The 13,934-nt window shown below is 30.9% G+C and overlaps 2 protein-coding genes across 2 annotated transcripts; both read left to right on the top strand.

Moving 5' to 3' along the window:
- The first annotated feature begins 2,688 nt into the window (after positions 1-2,688).
- On the top strand, positions 2,689-5,837 carry LOC138870555 (uncharacterized). The gene is made up of 5 exons (XM_070148372.1): positions 2,689-2,833; positions 3,761-4,880; positions 4,961-5,025; positions 5,366-5,440; positions 5,539-5,837. The coding sequence occupies exons 1-5, from the start codon at positions 2,689-2,691 to the stop codon at positions 5,835-5,837; spliced, it is 1,704 nt and encodes a 567-aa protein (XP_070004473.1).
- A 936-nt stretch (positions 5,838-6,773) lies between these two features.
- Positions 6,774-7,991, top strand: LOC104239325 (uncharacterized). The gene is made up of 3 exons (XM_009793936.2): positions 6,774-7,015; positions 7,477-7,730; positions 7,812-7,991. Exons 1-3 carry the CDS (start codon positions 6,907-6,909, stop codon positions 7,977-7,979), a joined length of 531 nt encoding a protein of 176 aa, XP_009792238.2. The 5' UTR covers positions 6,774-6,906; the 3' UTR covers positions 7,980-7,991.
- Positions 7,992-13,934: the final 5,943 nt, after the last annotated feature.

Here is a 13,934-nt window from a genome sequence, read left to right as displayed (position 1 = left end):
TGTTTTTAGTCCAAAGTTATAATTATTCGGTTAATTTGCTTATGATGACAGATAAAATCAAACCAATTTTTATTCTCGGCCTACGCATGCTATTTATAGTCACTAAATGTACCTTTGGTAAGAATTATTGACATTATTTTTTATACATTATTTTTAAGAAGTGAATTAAAATAGGAGGACCCTTTGTTGGTAAGAAAGAGAATTATTCTACAAGTTGATTCAATAAAATGACATCACATGCAACGTAGTGGAACGTCCGAACCATTCATCATATTCCAAAATCATAAACGAGACGGATTATATCAATTCACATTTCTACCATGGTATTTCACATAACCGTTATTATGCCATATCTGATCGAAATACCATTAACATTATCTAGCCTTAAACAAAATCTGATATTTGACAAAATAGGCTAATAATATAATTTTTGATATTTCTACACTATTCTTTACTTAGCTAATGACATCCCAAGATAAAATTAATGGCCAACTTTCTGTCATGTTCCCTATTTTGACAATTCAAATATAATTATACTAATGAGATTTCGAAATGGATAACATTATTACAAAGCTTTTATACGAATTTCAAAATAAGACAATTAACTTATAGCCATCGTGTCGGACTCACTACTAGTTAACCAACATGAAACAAAGCTGAAATTTAAACTAACGAACTTAAATGAATAAAAGACAAAATTACAATTCGAGCTTCATTTATTTGTCATGTAGAAAGCTTTGCATGACATGAGTTTACAGATATATACCTGATATTGGAAGCAAAAGAAAATGAAGATGAGAATCAGCAGCAGTAATAACAATACAGCAACAACAACTGCCCAGCAACAGTAACAACCCAGTAACAGACCAGTGGAGTAGTAATCCCAAAAACAAAAGCTTTAAGCTTTGAATGAAACAACAACCATTAATACTAATTTCAAACAAAGAAAGAAAGCAGAAGATTTTTTTGTTTTTATTTTTATTTTGAAAGCTTAAATATTTTTCGGAATTTTTCTTTCTCTTAAATGTTCAGCCCTTTTTTTCTCTCTTCTATTCTCTGTCCGTTTTTTCTCTCTATCTGTATGTGTATTTTTTCTTCTCTGTCTTGTCTTTCTGATTTCAAGACTTCTCTTTTATAACCCATCCCATAAAATCTTTCAATTAATTAAAATCAATACTTTTTCTCTACCCAACCCATTATCTTCTCACTCATCCCCATTACATTAAATAAACATATCACACCACCCCATTATATTTTGTCCCTCATGCCTAACATAAAATAATACAAGATTCCCCCACTAAATTTTGTCTTGTCCCCCTTTATATTAAACAACTATATCACAAACCACCCCATTTCATTTTGTCCCCCATGCTTCATATAAACAATTACAAAATGTACAATTCCTAAACTACCCCTCCGACCTTATTACAATTACTATTTTACCCCTGAACGTACTACAAATTACCAAAATACCCCATCAACTATAACAAACAATTAATCAAACTTAACCAAAATATAGACAATATGATCAATTTCTAACAATGTTCAAACAACAATATGAACACGGATGAACATCATAACAACAATATCACATGAACACAAATTGAACAACAAAGAACAACTAAAATTTGATTGAACAATATTTTTAGCAACAACAAGCCTATTTTCGGATTCAACAACAACAACAATCAAACAAGTATATTTAGATTTCTAACTTCAATATTAACTCTAACAACATTACAACAAACAATTCTTATATTAAACTTTAAACAAGATTATGAGACAAATTCAAGAAATAATCATAAATGGTAAACAAGAAATCAAACTATACAAATTTCGGATTCAAGAATAATCAAACAAAGTATGAACATGAATTAAATCTATTTTAAACAATAAACATGACGGATTCAAACGATTAAACCAACATATTTCTCTAACACAACTTAATTCTTTTAGACAAATAACAAGATCGGCGAAGAAACAATTATGAATTTAAACTTGAACTTAACAATATTAATAATTTCTAAAAATACATAAAACACATGAAACAAATTGAAGAAACAATTAATTAAACTTCAATTTGTATCTCACCAACATTAAACTAACAACTTTTACCTAAACAATAAAACAAATACGAAATAAACATGAAAAACCACTAATTAACTTTCCATTTGAAATCTGAAAATTAATTCAATCAAAACACATGAACAAACTAAAAATTAATTCAACGATGAACAAAGAATAAAACAAGAATCAAATATTTAACGATTTTAACTTTGAGAAATATAAAAACTAAATATGGACAAAAATAAAACTCCAAAACAACTAACCGGAGATGAATCAACGACGAACTCGATCGTAAACAAATCTGTCCGGGTTTCGACTCAAATAAAAAATAAACCTTCGAACTTTGACGAGCCGAAGAAGATGAAGCAACGTGAAGCAGAAACACGAAGCAACTGCTGCTACGAGCAACAACAACAGTCCATCGAGTGAGGAAGAAGAAGCAGCGCGAAGCAGTAGGGGAGGTCGACGGACAACGAACCAAAATCAGCAGCTGGACGCAGCTGAAACAACCTGCGAATGGAGATGCATCAACGTTTTTTTGGAGCAGCCATGGCTGCTCGTAGCAGCTGGACGCGACAAAGAAAATTGAAGCAATAGCAGCTGCGTGAGCGGACAACAACCATGGTGGAAACAGTGAAGGCGATGAGCATCATGACGAGGAAGATGAAGCGGAATGAAGCAGTGGCGACCATGGATGTCGAGCTCGAGCTTGAGCTCGACGAAGAGGACGAAGGCAGACACGGCGACAAGCAGCTGAAGCAGAAACGTGACCAGCAGCAGCAATGGTGAAGCTGAAGACGCAGCAGCACGACGGAGCTGAAGCGAGCTTCGCGTTGGGTTGTTCATAGTTTTTGAGGTCGTTCATGGGAGGGCAGCTTGGAGACGACGTGCGTGTGTGTGCTTGCATTTTTATGTGTGTGTAAGTATGTGTTTGCTATGTGTGTTGGAGAAGGAGAAGGAGGGCAGTCATTGATGGAGCTTGGTGAAGCTTGAGGAGGAAGAAGAAACAAAGAGAGAGGGGGCGGATTGGTTTAGTGTTAGGGTTTCTTGTCTTTTAATTTTTGTTTTGTTTTGTAAAATGTAAGACAAAGGGGTTTGGGTCTTTTGGGTTATGGACTGGGTCGACCCAGTTCGAAATGGACTGGGTCGTAGGGAAGATTGGGCCATTTTTTGGGCCTGTGGCTTGAAATCGAAGAAGAGGCCCAATTCCGACTTTCTTTATATTTTCGCTCTCTTTTCTTCTTTTATTTCTCTAAAACTAAATTATAAAAATACTTAAACTATTATTAAGAACTAAATTAAGTTATAAAAGTGCAAATTAACTCCAAATAACAATTAACGCACAATTAAGTAATAATTAAGCATAAAATTGTATATTTGGACATTAAATGCTAAAAATGCAAAAGATGCCTATTTTTGTAATTTTCATTTTTTGTAAACAAATTTAATTAGTAACAATTATAGAATTAAATCCTACATGCAAATGCGACATATTTTTGTATTTTTTATTAATTTAACAAATAAACAAACACAGACAAATACAAATAATTATCCAAAATATCACAAAATCTCACAAAATTTCACACCAAGGAAAATCATTTTATTTTGAATTTTTTGGGAGTAATTCTCATATAGGGCAAAAATCACGTGCTTACAGCTGCCCCTCTTTGCCCGAAGACACTTCTTATTTCAGGTCCTAAGTCTCCCGGCAATGATATAGATGTATACTTGCAACCAATGATTGAAGAGTTAAAAGAATTGTGGGAGGGGGTGGAGACTTATGATGCATACTCAAAAACTAATTTTATGATGCGTGTGGCTATCATGTGGACGATTAATGACTTTCCTGCATACGGGAACCTTTCAGGATGGTCAACCAAAGGTAAACTTGCATGTCCTTGTTGCCATAAAGACACACAATCGGTTTCTTTACATAGTAAGTTGTGTTATATGGGTCATCGTCGCTTTCTTCCAATGGACCATCCATGGCGTAAAAATAGGAGGTTATTTGATGGGAAAATAGAGATGGGTGTTGCACCTAATCCCTTAACAGGTGACGAAGCACTTGAGCAATTACAAAGTTTGAGAAATGTGACTTATGGTAAAGGGCAAAAGCGTAATGTTCCCAATGATGCTTACAATTGGAGGAAGAAAAGTATTTTTTTCGAATTGCCTTATTGGAAGACTCTTATGTTACGACATAACTTGGATGTAATGCACATAAAAAGAAATGTGTCTGATAATATTGTATCTACTGTGATGAATATGGCTGGAAAGACAAAGGACACAGTGAAAAGTAGATATGACTTGGTGGATCTTGGAATCAGGCAAGGGTTGCACTCAATTGAAGATGGGAATAATGTTTTATTACCGGCAGCATGCTATGCATTATTCCCAGATGAGAAGTTGAAGGCATGCACTTTCTTAGCTAATTTGAAGGTTCCTGATGCCTTTTCATCAAACATTTCAAGGTGTGTCAACATACAAGACAAAAGGATACATGGATTGAAAAGTCATGATCACCACTTATTGTTGCAAGATATTTTTCCAGTAGCTATACGTGGCTTGTTGCCCAAAGAAGTGTGTGAACCAATTATAGCATTAGAATTTTTTTTCAAGAATCTATGCTCTAAGTGCTTGACAATTGAAGATCTTAATATCCTAGAGGCTGAAATTCCTATCATATTATGCAAACTTCAAATTGTTTTTCTTCCGGCGTTCTTTGATGTTATGGTTCATTTGCCAATTCACTTGGCAAGAGAGGCAAAGCTTGGTGGACCAGTTCAAAATCGATGGATGTACCCTTTCGAGAGGTAATATATTTTCATATAAATTTTAATACTACAATTTTAGAATGACACATTAATTATATTAACTAATCATTTGCATACAGGTACATGGGAACACTTAAGTCATATGTTCGAAACCAAAATTGTCCAGAAGGTTCAATTGCAGAAGGTTATTTGGCAGATGAAAGCCTCACATTTTGCTCTTGATACTTAAAGAATTTCTCAACCAAGTTTAATAGACCGACTAGGAATGACGATGAATCTGTGTCAAATGCTGAAATGACCATCTTTAAAAATAGTGGGCAAAAAAAAGGTGGTTCAAAAACCATCACTCTATCTCATGATGAGTTTAAACAAGCATGCATGTATGTTCTTCAAAATTGTGAAGTGGTTTGGCCATTCATGGAGTAAGTTTCTATTTTTTAGTCAATTTTGGGATAGTTTCGGATTTGATTTCAGATTTGAATAATTCATTCATGTTCTTAACTAATTCTATCATTAAAATTCAGGGAATGCAAAAGAGATTGAAAGACAAAGTTCAAGAAGAGATGAAAGGCATAACAATGACTTTTCTGTTTGGTTTCGTGCACATGTAAGTGTTAAATCAAATTTTATTTTTAATACTTTTTGATTGTCCTATTATATTTTTGGTTACGAGGGAGTTATTTGTCTTAATTTGTAGATCTTGCGACTGCACAAGGAAATGCAAATGATGAGCTCATAAGCTTAGCAATCGGTCCTAGACCAGTGGTGCATCGATATTCCACATTGATGGTGAATGGATTTAGATTCCAAACGAAAGATCTTGAATCAAGAAGAAAAACGCAGAACAATAGGATTCTTGTGAGAGGAGATGATTCAGACTTTGAGAAGGAGTACTATGGCGTATTAGAGGACATTTACGAGTTGTCGTATCTGGGAAATAGAAAAGTTTACCTCTTCAGGTGTCATTGGTGGGATGTGGCTCACATAGGAAAATGATATAAAATTGATAAGTATGGTTTTACAAGTGTAAATACTCGATGTGCCTTGAATACAAATGAGCCATTTGTGTTGGCATCTCAGTCTGAACAAGTCTTCTATGTCAATGACATGGTTGATAAAGATTGGCTTGTTGTTTTAAAGACAAGTCCTCGCGACCTTTTTAATATGCCTGAAGAGGATGATAATTGCATAAATGTTGAAGATGAAGCATTACAGAATGGAGAAGCTTATCAACAAGAGGAAGCTGAATTTAATATGGAGCGTAATGGTGATCAAGAAAATGATATTTTAGTGTCTGTACACAGGGATGATGTTGAACCTCACATCATTAATTATGATCATGCAATAGAACAAGCTGGGACAAGTGGGTATAATGAAGAAGATGGTTTCATTAATGATAATGATATAGATATGACCGAAGATGAAGAAACCGAAGAAGAGATATTTGATGATAATGAAGGAGAGGATAGTGATATGGACTGATCAAAGAAATAGATTCCTATATGTAGCTTTTTTGTGCTTTTTTAAGCAAGGCTTCTTACGCCTTTCTAGCCTCTGTTCTTTTGCCATTAATATGAATTTTTGAATAGGGTACATCTTCCCTTAAAGAATACTCAATTTTTTTAAATAAGTGCATATGCAACCTTTGATATTCTTTTTTTATCTTGCATTGTGACTAACCTGACACTTTATTTTCTATTCCTGTTAAAGGTTTGTCCTTTGGTTCAAGGTCATTGAAGGATTACATCCTGCTTGGTTTGTTGTAACTTGGTTTCTGATTTGTTTTTAGTTTAGAATTGAGAGAATATGATATAAATATTGTATAGAAGACAAAAGTTTCTATGGTGCATTAAGTGCATTCTAACAAGGTAATATTGACATAATTCTAAAATGTAATTCTTTATTTATTTTTTATGTGATGCTGCAGGAAATGACAGGGATTGGACGAGGTAAAAGTAGGCGAGGTGGAAAGGGTCGTGGATGCGGCAATGTAGGAGTACTACATGATAATTCTAGTGCAACGTCATCCTTTAGGCCTAATCCACAAACACGACTATCTCCCGATATGGGACAATCAAGTAACCCTCATCAAGTACAATCTATGGACTCATTATCATCAAGGGCTTTTGTAGAAAGTGTGCATCCCACTCCAGAGACTGAAAATAGTGGTGCAGGTTAGTTCTTTATTGAATCAGAATCATGAACCAAGCATAGTTGTGGATTGGATCTCTAGTTTGCTATATCTAAAAATGCTTGCCTTGGCATATGGTTCTTTCTGTCCAGTCTATATCTAAAAAAGATGAAATTGTGGCTTGTTGTATCGATGAGTTGTTGCGCGTGATTGTTTTATTTTTCAGCATCATGTTATGTGGGCTAAGCATATATATCATCAATGAAGCCAAGTTCAAGTAGTCAATATCTGAAAACTATCCATTCAATTCACTGGTTACAGATGCTTTACTGTATTTATTCAGTTACACGTGTTATTTATCAGGTTTAGAAAAGTTATTTTGCCTATCAAATTCTGAACCATTGTAAAATTATTCTGTATGATCTAACCATGAACAATTAAAGTCATGTAGATTAAATCTACTTATTAAGTGAGTATGACAGAAGTTTTCTTATTCTTGTGAAGGTAATCTTTGTGAAAACAGAGAAATTAAGAAAGGCAGATGGAGATACAAATCTCTACATGTGGATATGAAAACTAAGTATGGTAGTAAAATTCCCATCATCATTCCGGATGACATTGTGAGAGCTGTAGGTCCAGGGTCTAGGGATATTGTAAACTATTGTGGCTTGATTATGCGGAGCACTATCTCATTCAGAGATGGTGATTGGAAAGCAATAATTGGGAAACATGGAGAAGTGATGTGGTTGAAGGTTAAGGTAATAGTTTACTTTCAATATCACATTGACTTTATATCATACATTTTATTTACCTTCACTATCTTTACATATTTGTTTTAGGATAAATTTGAAGCCAGTGGTATGCGAGAACATGTGTTGCAAGCTCTTGTTGTGGACACTATGCAAAGGCTTTTTAGAGCATGGAAGACTCGATTGCATAAAGAATACAATCTCTATACTACTGATAAAGAGAGACTGTCTCATAGGCCGGATGATGTTACGCCTTGAGGACTGGGTGTTTCTGGCAGGACTTTTTTGGAAGTCCAAAATTCAAGATAACGTTGTAATAAAAATTCTTGATAAATCAATATTTAATTATTGGTTCTTATGTATTGATTTAATTGCTAGGCTGCAAGTGAGAGGAACAAACTTAATAGGGAAAAACAGATAACTAAGCATTCTTGTGGCTCAAAATCATTTGCCGAAGTGGAGGAATCGACGGTAGATGCATTTACCACAATCACTATAAAATTATTCGTCATTAATTTATAACATATTATGTGCTTATAAATATTTTTCTCTACTGAAATATATTATAGAGAGATCCTGTTAGTAGAAACAAAGCAGCACCAGGTCGAGTTTGGGAGCTCCAACATACTCGTAAGGATGACAAAGGAGAAATTGTGTGGTCGGATCCACAGTCGCAACAAATTCATGTAATATTTTCGCATCATTATTTTGTTATTTTATTATCTGTTTCCTATTTTATACTATAAATTCATACATAAATGTAGGGCCAACTAAAGGAAATTGTAAGTCAACAACAATCTGAAGAAAATGAGCAGCCAATGAGTGCAGATGAGATTTTAGCCACTGTACTTGGCGAACGAACTGGATATGTTCGTGGAAAAGGGTATGGAAAGAAGCCTACAAAAAAAGAGCAGTTTGCAGCAGGTAGACTTAGAGGCAAGTATGTCTTCTCAAATGGAAAGAATGCGTCAAGAGATGCAAGAAGAAATGGATAAAAAATTACAAGAAGAACGCAAGCAAATGGCTGTCGAGTTGAAAAGCAAGCTAGAAGAAGAAATGGCTGTTGAGTTGCAAAGTAAGCTAGAAGAACAAATGGTTGTTGAGCGTGCACGAACGGATTTACAACTTGAAAAAAGAATCGAAGAAAAGATGGATGCATGGCTGATCAGAATGCAACAAGTAAGGATTTCTCTTGAAATCAGTTTAGTGTATATGACATGGTTCTCCTTTTCTATTAATTAAACTTGATGAATTCTCAATTTCCAATATTCAACTAATGCCCTGTAAAATACAAAATATTTTCCACATCTTATTTGTCCATACATTGTTGCTCTTCACAAAGGAACATGAAAAAGGATGCTGAGCTGAGCCATTTTCACCTTAAAGCTTAGTTAATCCTTCTCTAGAAAACCAACCTTCACTAAATGCTTGTTCAATCATTTTGCAATCCATAATATGTATACCTACAAGTTCTGTCTCTATTAGAAAAGTGTATCATCATTTCTACATGGAAGACATAGGATTCTGTAAAATGATCCAACTAAAAAAGAATGACACTGCCACAAACGCAATATGGAGTAAACGATTGGTTCTGGGGTTTTAGAATTCTAAAGGACAGCCCGGTGCGTTTGGCCTCTCTCTGGAAGCCGGTCTTCTGCAGTACTAGGCATAAATCTTTGTCTTTCATCTGTTATGGCCATGTAGTGAAACCTGGTAACGCCATAAAGATACTAAGGAGTTACTTCTTCTGGTTTCTGTTTGTAGTGGTCATTTTCTAAGAGTTTGTCATTCTATATCCTTAAGGACACAACATTCTTCTTTACAAAGGCAGCTTTTAAAAGAACGTTGGACAAATGCATTTTGGACTACATCCTAGCATTTTCTTTCCTTTCCTCCATCTATTAAGTTAATTCCTTTCCAATGATAGAATATCGAATAAAAAGAGAGCACGACCGCTGCAAATGAATCAAGTTCGTTCACTTTAACATGCTGCTTCATTTTAAGAAAATAGCTACGGCGATTCTTACTTTTCTTTATTGAGCATGAAAGCGATTCTGGTTGTGTTAGGATTTAAAGCAAGCATGTCTTTTGTGTGCTCAAAGATGGCATACGAGTAAAATCCCGGGACATCACGAAATACTATAAACCTGTAAATAAGTACGAATCCAAGTTGTTTATCATCATTTATGAGAAAATGTAATGAGATGGTCCAGGATGTAAGCAACCAGTAGGCATTTCCAGTCACCAATTTGTTAGGTGGCTGACTGCATAGAGTTCAGTTCTGTTATTTTAATGACTGGTGATTGATTGTACATTATAGATGGTTTCAGTAGGTTCTTAGTCGAACATTACGTTGTCGTGTTGCTTTAAATAATTTGGACATAGATTATGTAATACGACTCTGTGCATTCATTTCAATTCATGTACTATATTCAGATTTATAATTATTTGTGTTGGTTTTGATAACTGAATTTCGCAAAGTATCAATGACATCTCACATTGATTGACAGATTTTATAATAATTTAGACTAAGCATCCTTACCATATATATATATTGCGACTGCAAGGTTGAGGTTCCCATGCTTTAAAAAGTTATTGCTTGTGGGGTTTTAAAAGTTTTCCAGAAATACCTTTCTTTGCTTTACTTCTTCTCGCTTTTTTCGGCTATTTTCTCTTCAAACTTACTGTCTTCTTTGTACATATGCATATGTTAATAATGTTCATCTTTATTTTTTAATAGCAAGGACAAGATACTTCAAGAATGAGGAAGTGAAGTTGCTCAAGGAGTAGTTTGAAGATATTTTTATGGTCTTTTTGTTTATCGTAGAAGATATTGGAGTATGTCTTGAAGACTATCTCTTTTTTGTTTGTGTCGTGAAATGACAATGTATATATATCGACTACTTTTGGCTGTGTAGACTTTTTAACATTAAAAAGTCTACAATTCTATTTTGAGAATTGTTATCGAGTTGTACAAATATTTGTAGTTTTATATATTTTTCTAAAACAAGAAATCCTTTTATGGAAAACTTGTGTTGTGACGAAAAATAAGAGCTTATGTGATTATAGTCTACTGCCACTAAAAGAAAATCTATCTATAATTAAAAGCAGAAGACAAAAGCACCTCATGAAACCAAATGGCAGAACAATAGAATGACACATGACATAATTAGTTATTAAATTAGTTATTGGTTATTCTTTTTAATTTAAATATATCTATATTAATAAATATAGATTTCTTATCTATATCTATATTAATAATTAACTATAATAAAAAAATAAAAATCTATCTATAATTAAAAGCAGAAGACAAAAGCACCTCATGAAGCCAAATGACAGAACAATAGAATGACACATGACATAATTAGTTATTAAATTAGTTATTGGTTATTCTTTTTAATTTAAATATATCTATATTAATAGATTTCTTATCTATCTATAATTAAAAGCAGAAGACAAAAGCACCTCATGAAGCCAAATGGCAGAACAATAGAATGACACATGGCATAATTAGTTATTAAATCAGTTATTGGTTATTCTTTTTAATTTAAATATATCTATATTAATAAATATAGATTTCTTATCTATATCTATATTAATAATTAACTATAATAAAAAAATAAAAATAAAATATATAAAAAAATAACTACCCATTCAAATTGGGTGGGAGTAGTTTCAAGTTGGAATTTTTAAATTATTTTAAAATCAAAAAGCAAAATAAAATAAAATAAAGCTATAAAAAATGGAAAAAAACAGAAGAAAAACTACCCATTCAAATCGGAGAATAATTTCAAGTTGGAGTTTTAAAATAATTAAAATAAAAAAAGATATCTTATAATTAACTATAATAAAAAAATGAAAATATAAATATATAAGAAAATAACTACCCATTCAAATTGGTAGTTATTTTTAATTAATAATTAGTTATTGGTTATTATTTTTGAATTTAAATATATATAAAAAACGAAAATAAAAAAAATACAAAACTACCATATATATATATATATATAATTAAAAGCAGAAGACAAAAGCACCTCATGAAGCCAAATGACAGAACAATAGAATGACACATGGCATAATTAGTTATTAAATTAGTTATTGGTTATTCTTTTTAATTTAAATATATCTATATTAATAAATATAGATTTCTTATCTATATCTATATTAATAATTAACTATAATAAAAAAATAAAAATAAAATATATAAAAAAATAACTACCCATTCAAATTGGGTGGGAGTAGTTTCAAGTTGAAATTTTTAAATTATTTTAAAATCAATAAGCAAAAAAAAATAAAGCTATAAACTACGAAAAAAAACAGAAGAAAAACTACCCATTCAAATCGGAGAATAGTTTCAAGTTGGAGTTTTAAAATAATTAAAATAAAAAAAGATATCTTATAATTAACTATAATAAAAAAATGAAAATATAAATATATAAGAAAATAACTACCCATTCAAATTGGTAGTTATTTTTAATTAATAATTAGTTATTGGTTATTATTTTTGAATTTAAATATATATATAAAAAACGAAAATAAAACAAATACAAAACTACCATATATATATATATATATATATATATATATATATATATATATATATATATGTGTGTGTGTGTGTGTGTGTGTGTGTGTGTGTGTGTGTGTGTATTGGTTACTTTATTTAAATTAATAAATAGATATCTTATAATTAACTATAATATAAAAACGAAAATATAAATATATAAAAAATAACTACCCATTCAAATTGGGTGGGAGTATTTTCAAGTTGGAGCTTTTAAATTATTTTTTTTAAAAAGCAAAAAAAAAAAGCTATAAAAAACGAAAAAAAGAGAAGAAAAACTACCCATCCAAATCAGAAGTAGTTCCAAATGTGAGATTTAAAATAAAAAACGAAATTAAAAAAAATAATAAATTATCAATTCAAATTGGGGAGTAGTTTTAAGTTGGAGTTTTAAAATTATTTGAAAATAAAAAAACAAAAATAAAGAAATAAAAAAAACTTCAGAGAAAAATATTAAATAACGTAATATGCTAATGAAACTTTCTATTAACAATGTAGTAGCATTAAATATTTGAAAATATAATAAAGAAAAATACATAACAAAAAAGTTATTCGATGCGCTACCTGTATAAGTCCCGTTAGTTTAACAAAGATTTTATTCACTAAAATTTAGATAATCTATATATTACTAAAAGGAGAGGAAAAAGCCCTTTCGTTAATCCAAGTGGCAGCTTAAAAAAAAGCCACATGACATAATTAGTTACTAAATTTATTATTTAGTTAATAATTAATTATTGGTTATTCTTTTTGAATTTAAATATATATAAAAAACGAAAATAATAAAAAAATATAAAACTACCATATATATGAATATATATATATATATATATTAATTGATTACTTTATTTGAATTAATAAATATAGATATCTTATAATTAACTATATAAAAAACGAAAATATAAATATAAAAAAAAACTACCCATTCAAATTGGGTGGGAGTAGTTTCAAGTTGGAGTTTTTAAATTATTTTAAAATAAAAAAGCAAAAATAAATCTATAGAAAAACAAAAAAAAAAGAGAAGAAAAACTACCCATTCAAATCGGGGAGTAGTTTCAAGTTGGAGTTTTAAAATAATTTTAAATAAAAATAGATATCTTATAATTAACTATAATTAGAAAATAAAAATATAAATATATAAAAAAGTAACTACCCGTTCAAATTGGGTGGGAGTAGTTTCAAGTTGGAGTTTTTAAATTATTTTAAAATAAAAAAGCTATAAAAAACGAAAAAAAGAAAAAAAAACTACCCATTCAAATTGGGGAGTAGTTCAAGTTGGAATTTTAATATAATTTTAATATAAAAAACAAAATTTAAAAAATAATAAATTACCAATTCAAATTGGGGAGTAGTTTTAAGTTGGAGTTTTAAAATTATTTAAAAATAAAAAAACAAAAATAAAGTAATAAAAAAAACTTCAGAGAAAAATATTAAATAACGTAATATGCTAATGAAACTTTCTATTAACAAAGTAATAGTATTAAATATTGAAAGATATAATAAAGAAAAATACATAACAAAAACGTTATTCGATGCGTTGCCTGTATAAGTCCCGTTAGTTTAACATAGATTTTATTCACTAAAATTTAGATAATATTATTAAGAACAACATAATAAAATTTTAAAAAAATAAATTCAATAGTAATAAGTTA

Source organism: Nicotiana sylvestris, chromosome 6 (genome assembly GCF_000393655.2).
Source record: "Nicotiana sylvestris chromosome 6, ASM39365v2, whole genome shotgun sequence".
In the NCBI taxonomy this organism is placed as follows: Eukaryota; Viridiplantae; Streptophyta; class Magnoliopsida; order Solanales; family Solanaceae; genus Nicotiana; species Nicotiana sylvestris.
Note: the sequence above shows the minus strand (reverse complement) of the source record. Positions and strands in the feature narration are given on the sequence as shown.

Bases quoted from the DNA above. Each gene is read 5' to 3' on its own strand.
- LOC138870555 (XM_070148372.1), top strand. From the start codon at position 2,689: ATGGTGGAAACAGTGAAGGCGATGAGCATCATGACGAGGAAGATGAAG. The intron at 2,834-3,760 runs GTGACCAGCAGC...TTCTTATTTCAG, and splicing joins CAAGCAGCTGAAGCAGAAAC to GTCCTAAGTCTCCCGGCAAT. The intron at 4,881-4,960 runs GTAATATATTTT...ATTTGCATACAG, and splicing joins TGGATGTACCCTTTCGAGAG to GTACATGGGAACACTTAAGT.
- LOC104239325 (XM_009793936.2), top strand. From the start codon at position 6,907: ATGGGACAATCAAGTAACCCTCATCAAGTACAATCTATGGACTCATTA. The intron at 7,016-7,476 runs GTTAGTTCTTTA...ATTCTTGTGAAG, and splicing joins GACTGAAAATAGTGGTGCAG to GTAATCTTTGTGAAAACAGA. The intron at 7,731-7,811 runs GTAATAGTTTAC...TATTTGTTTTAG, and splicing joins TGATGTGGTTGAAGGTTAAG to GATAAATTTGAAGCCAGTGG.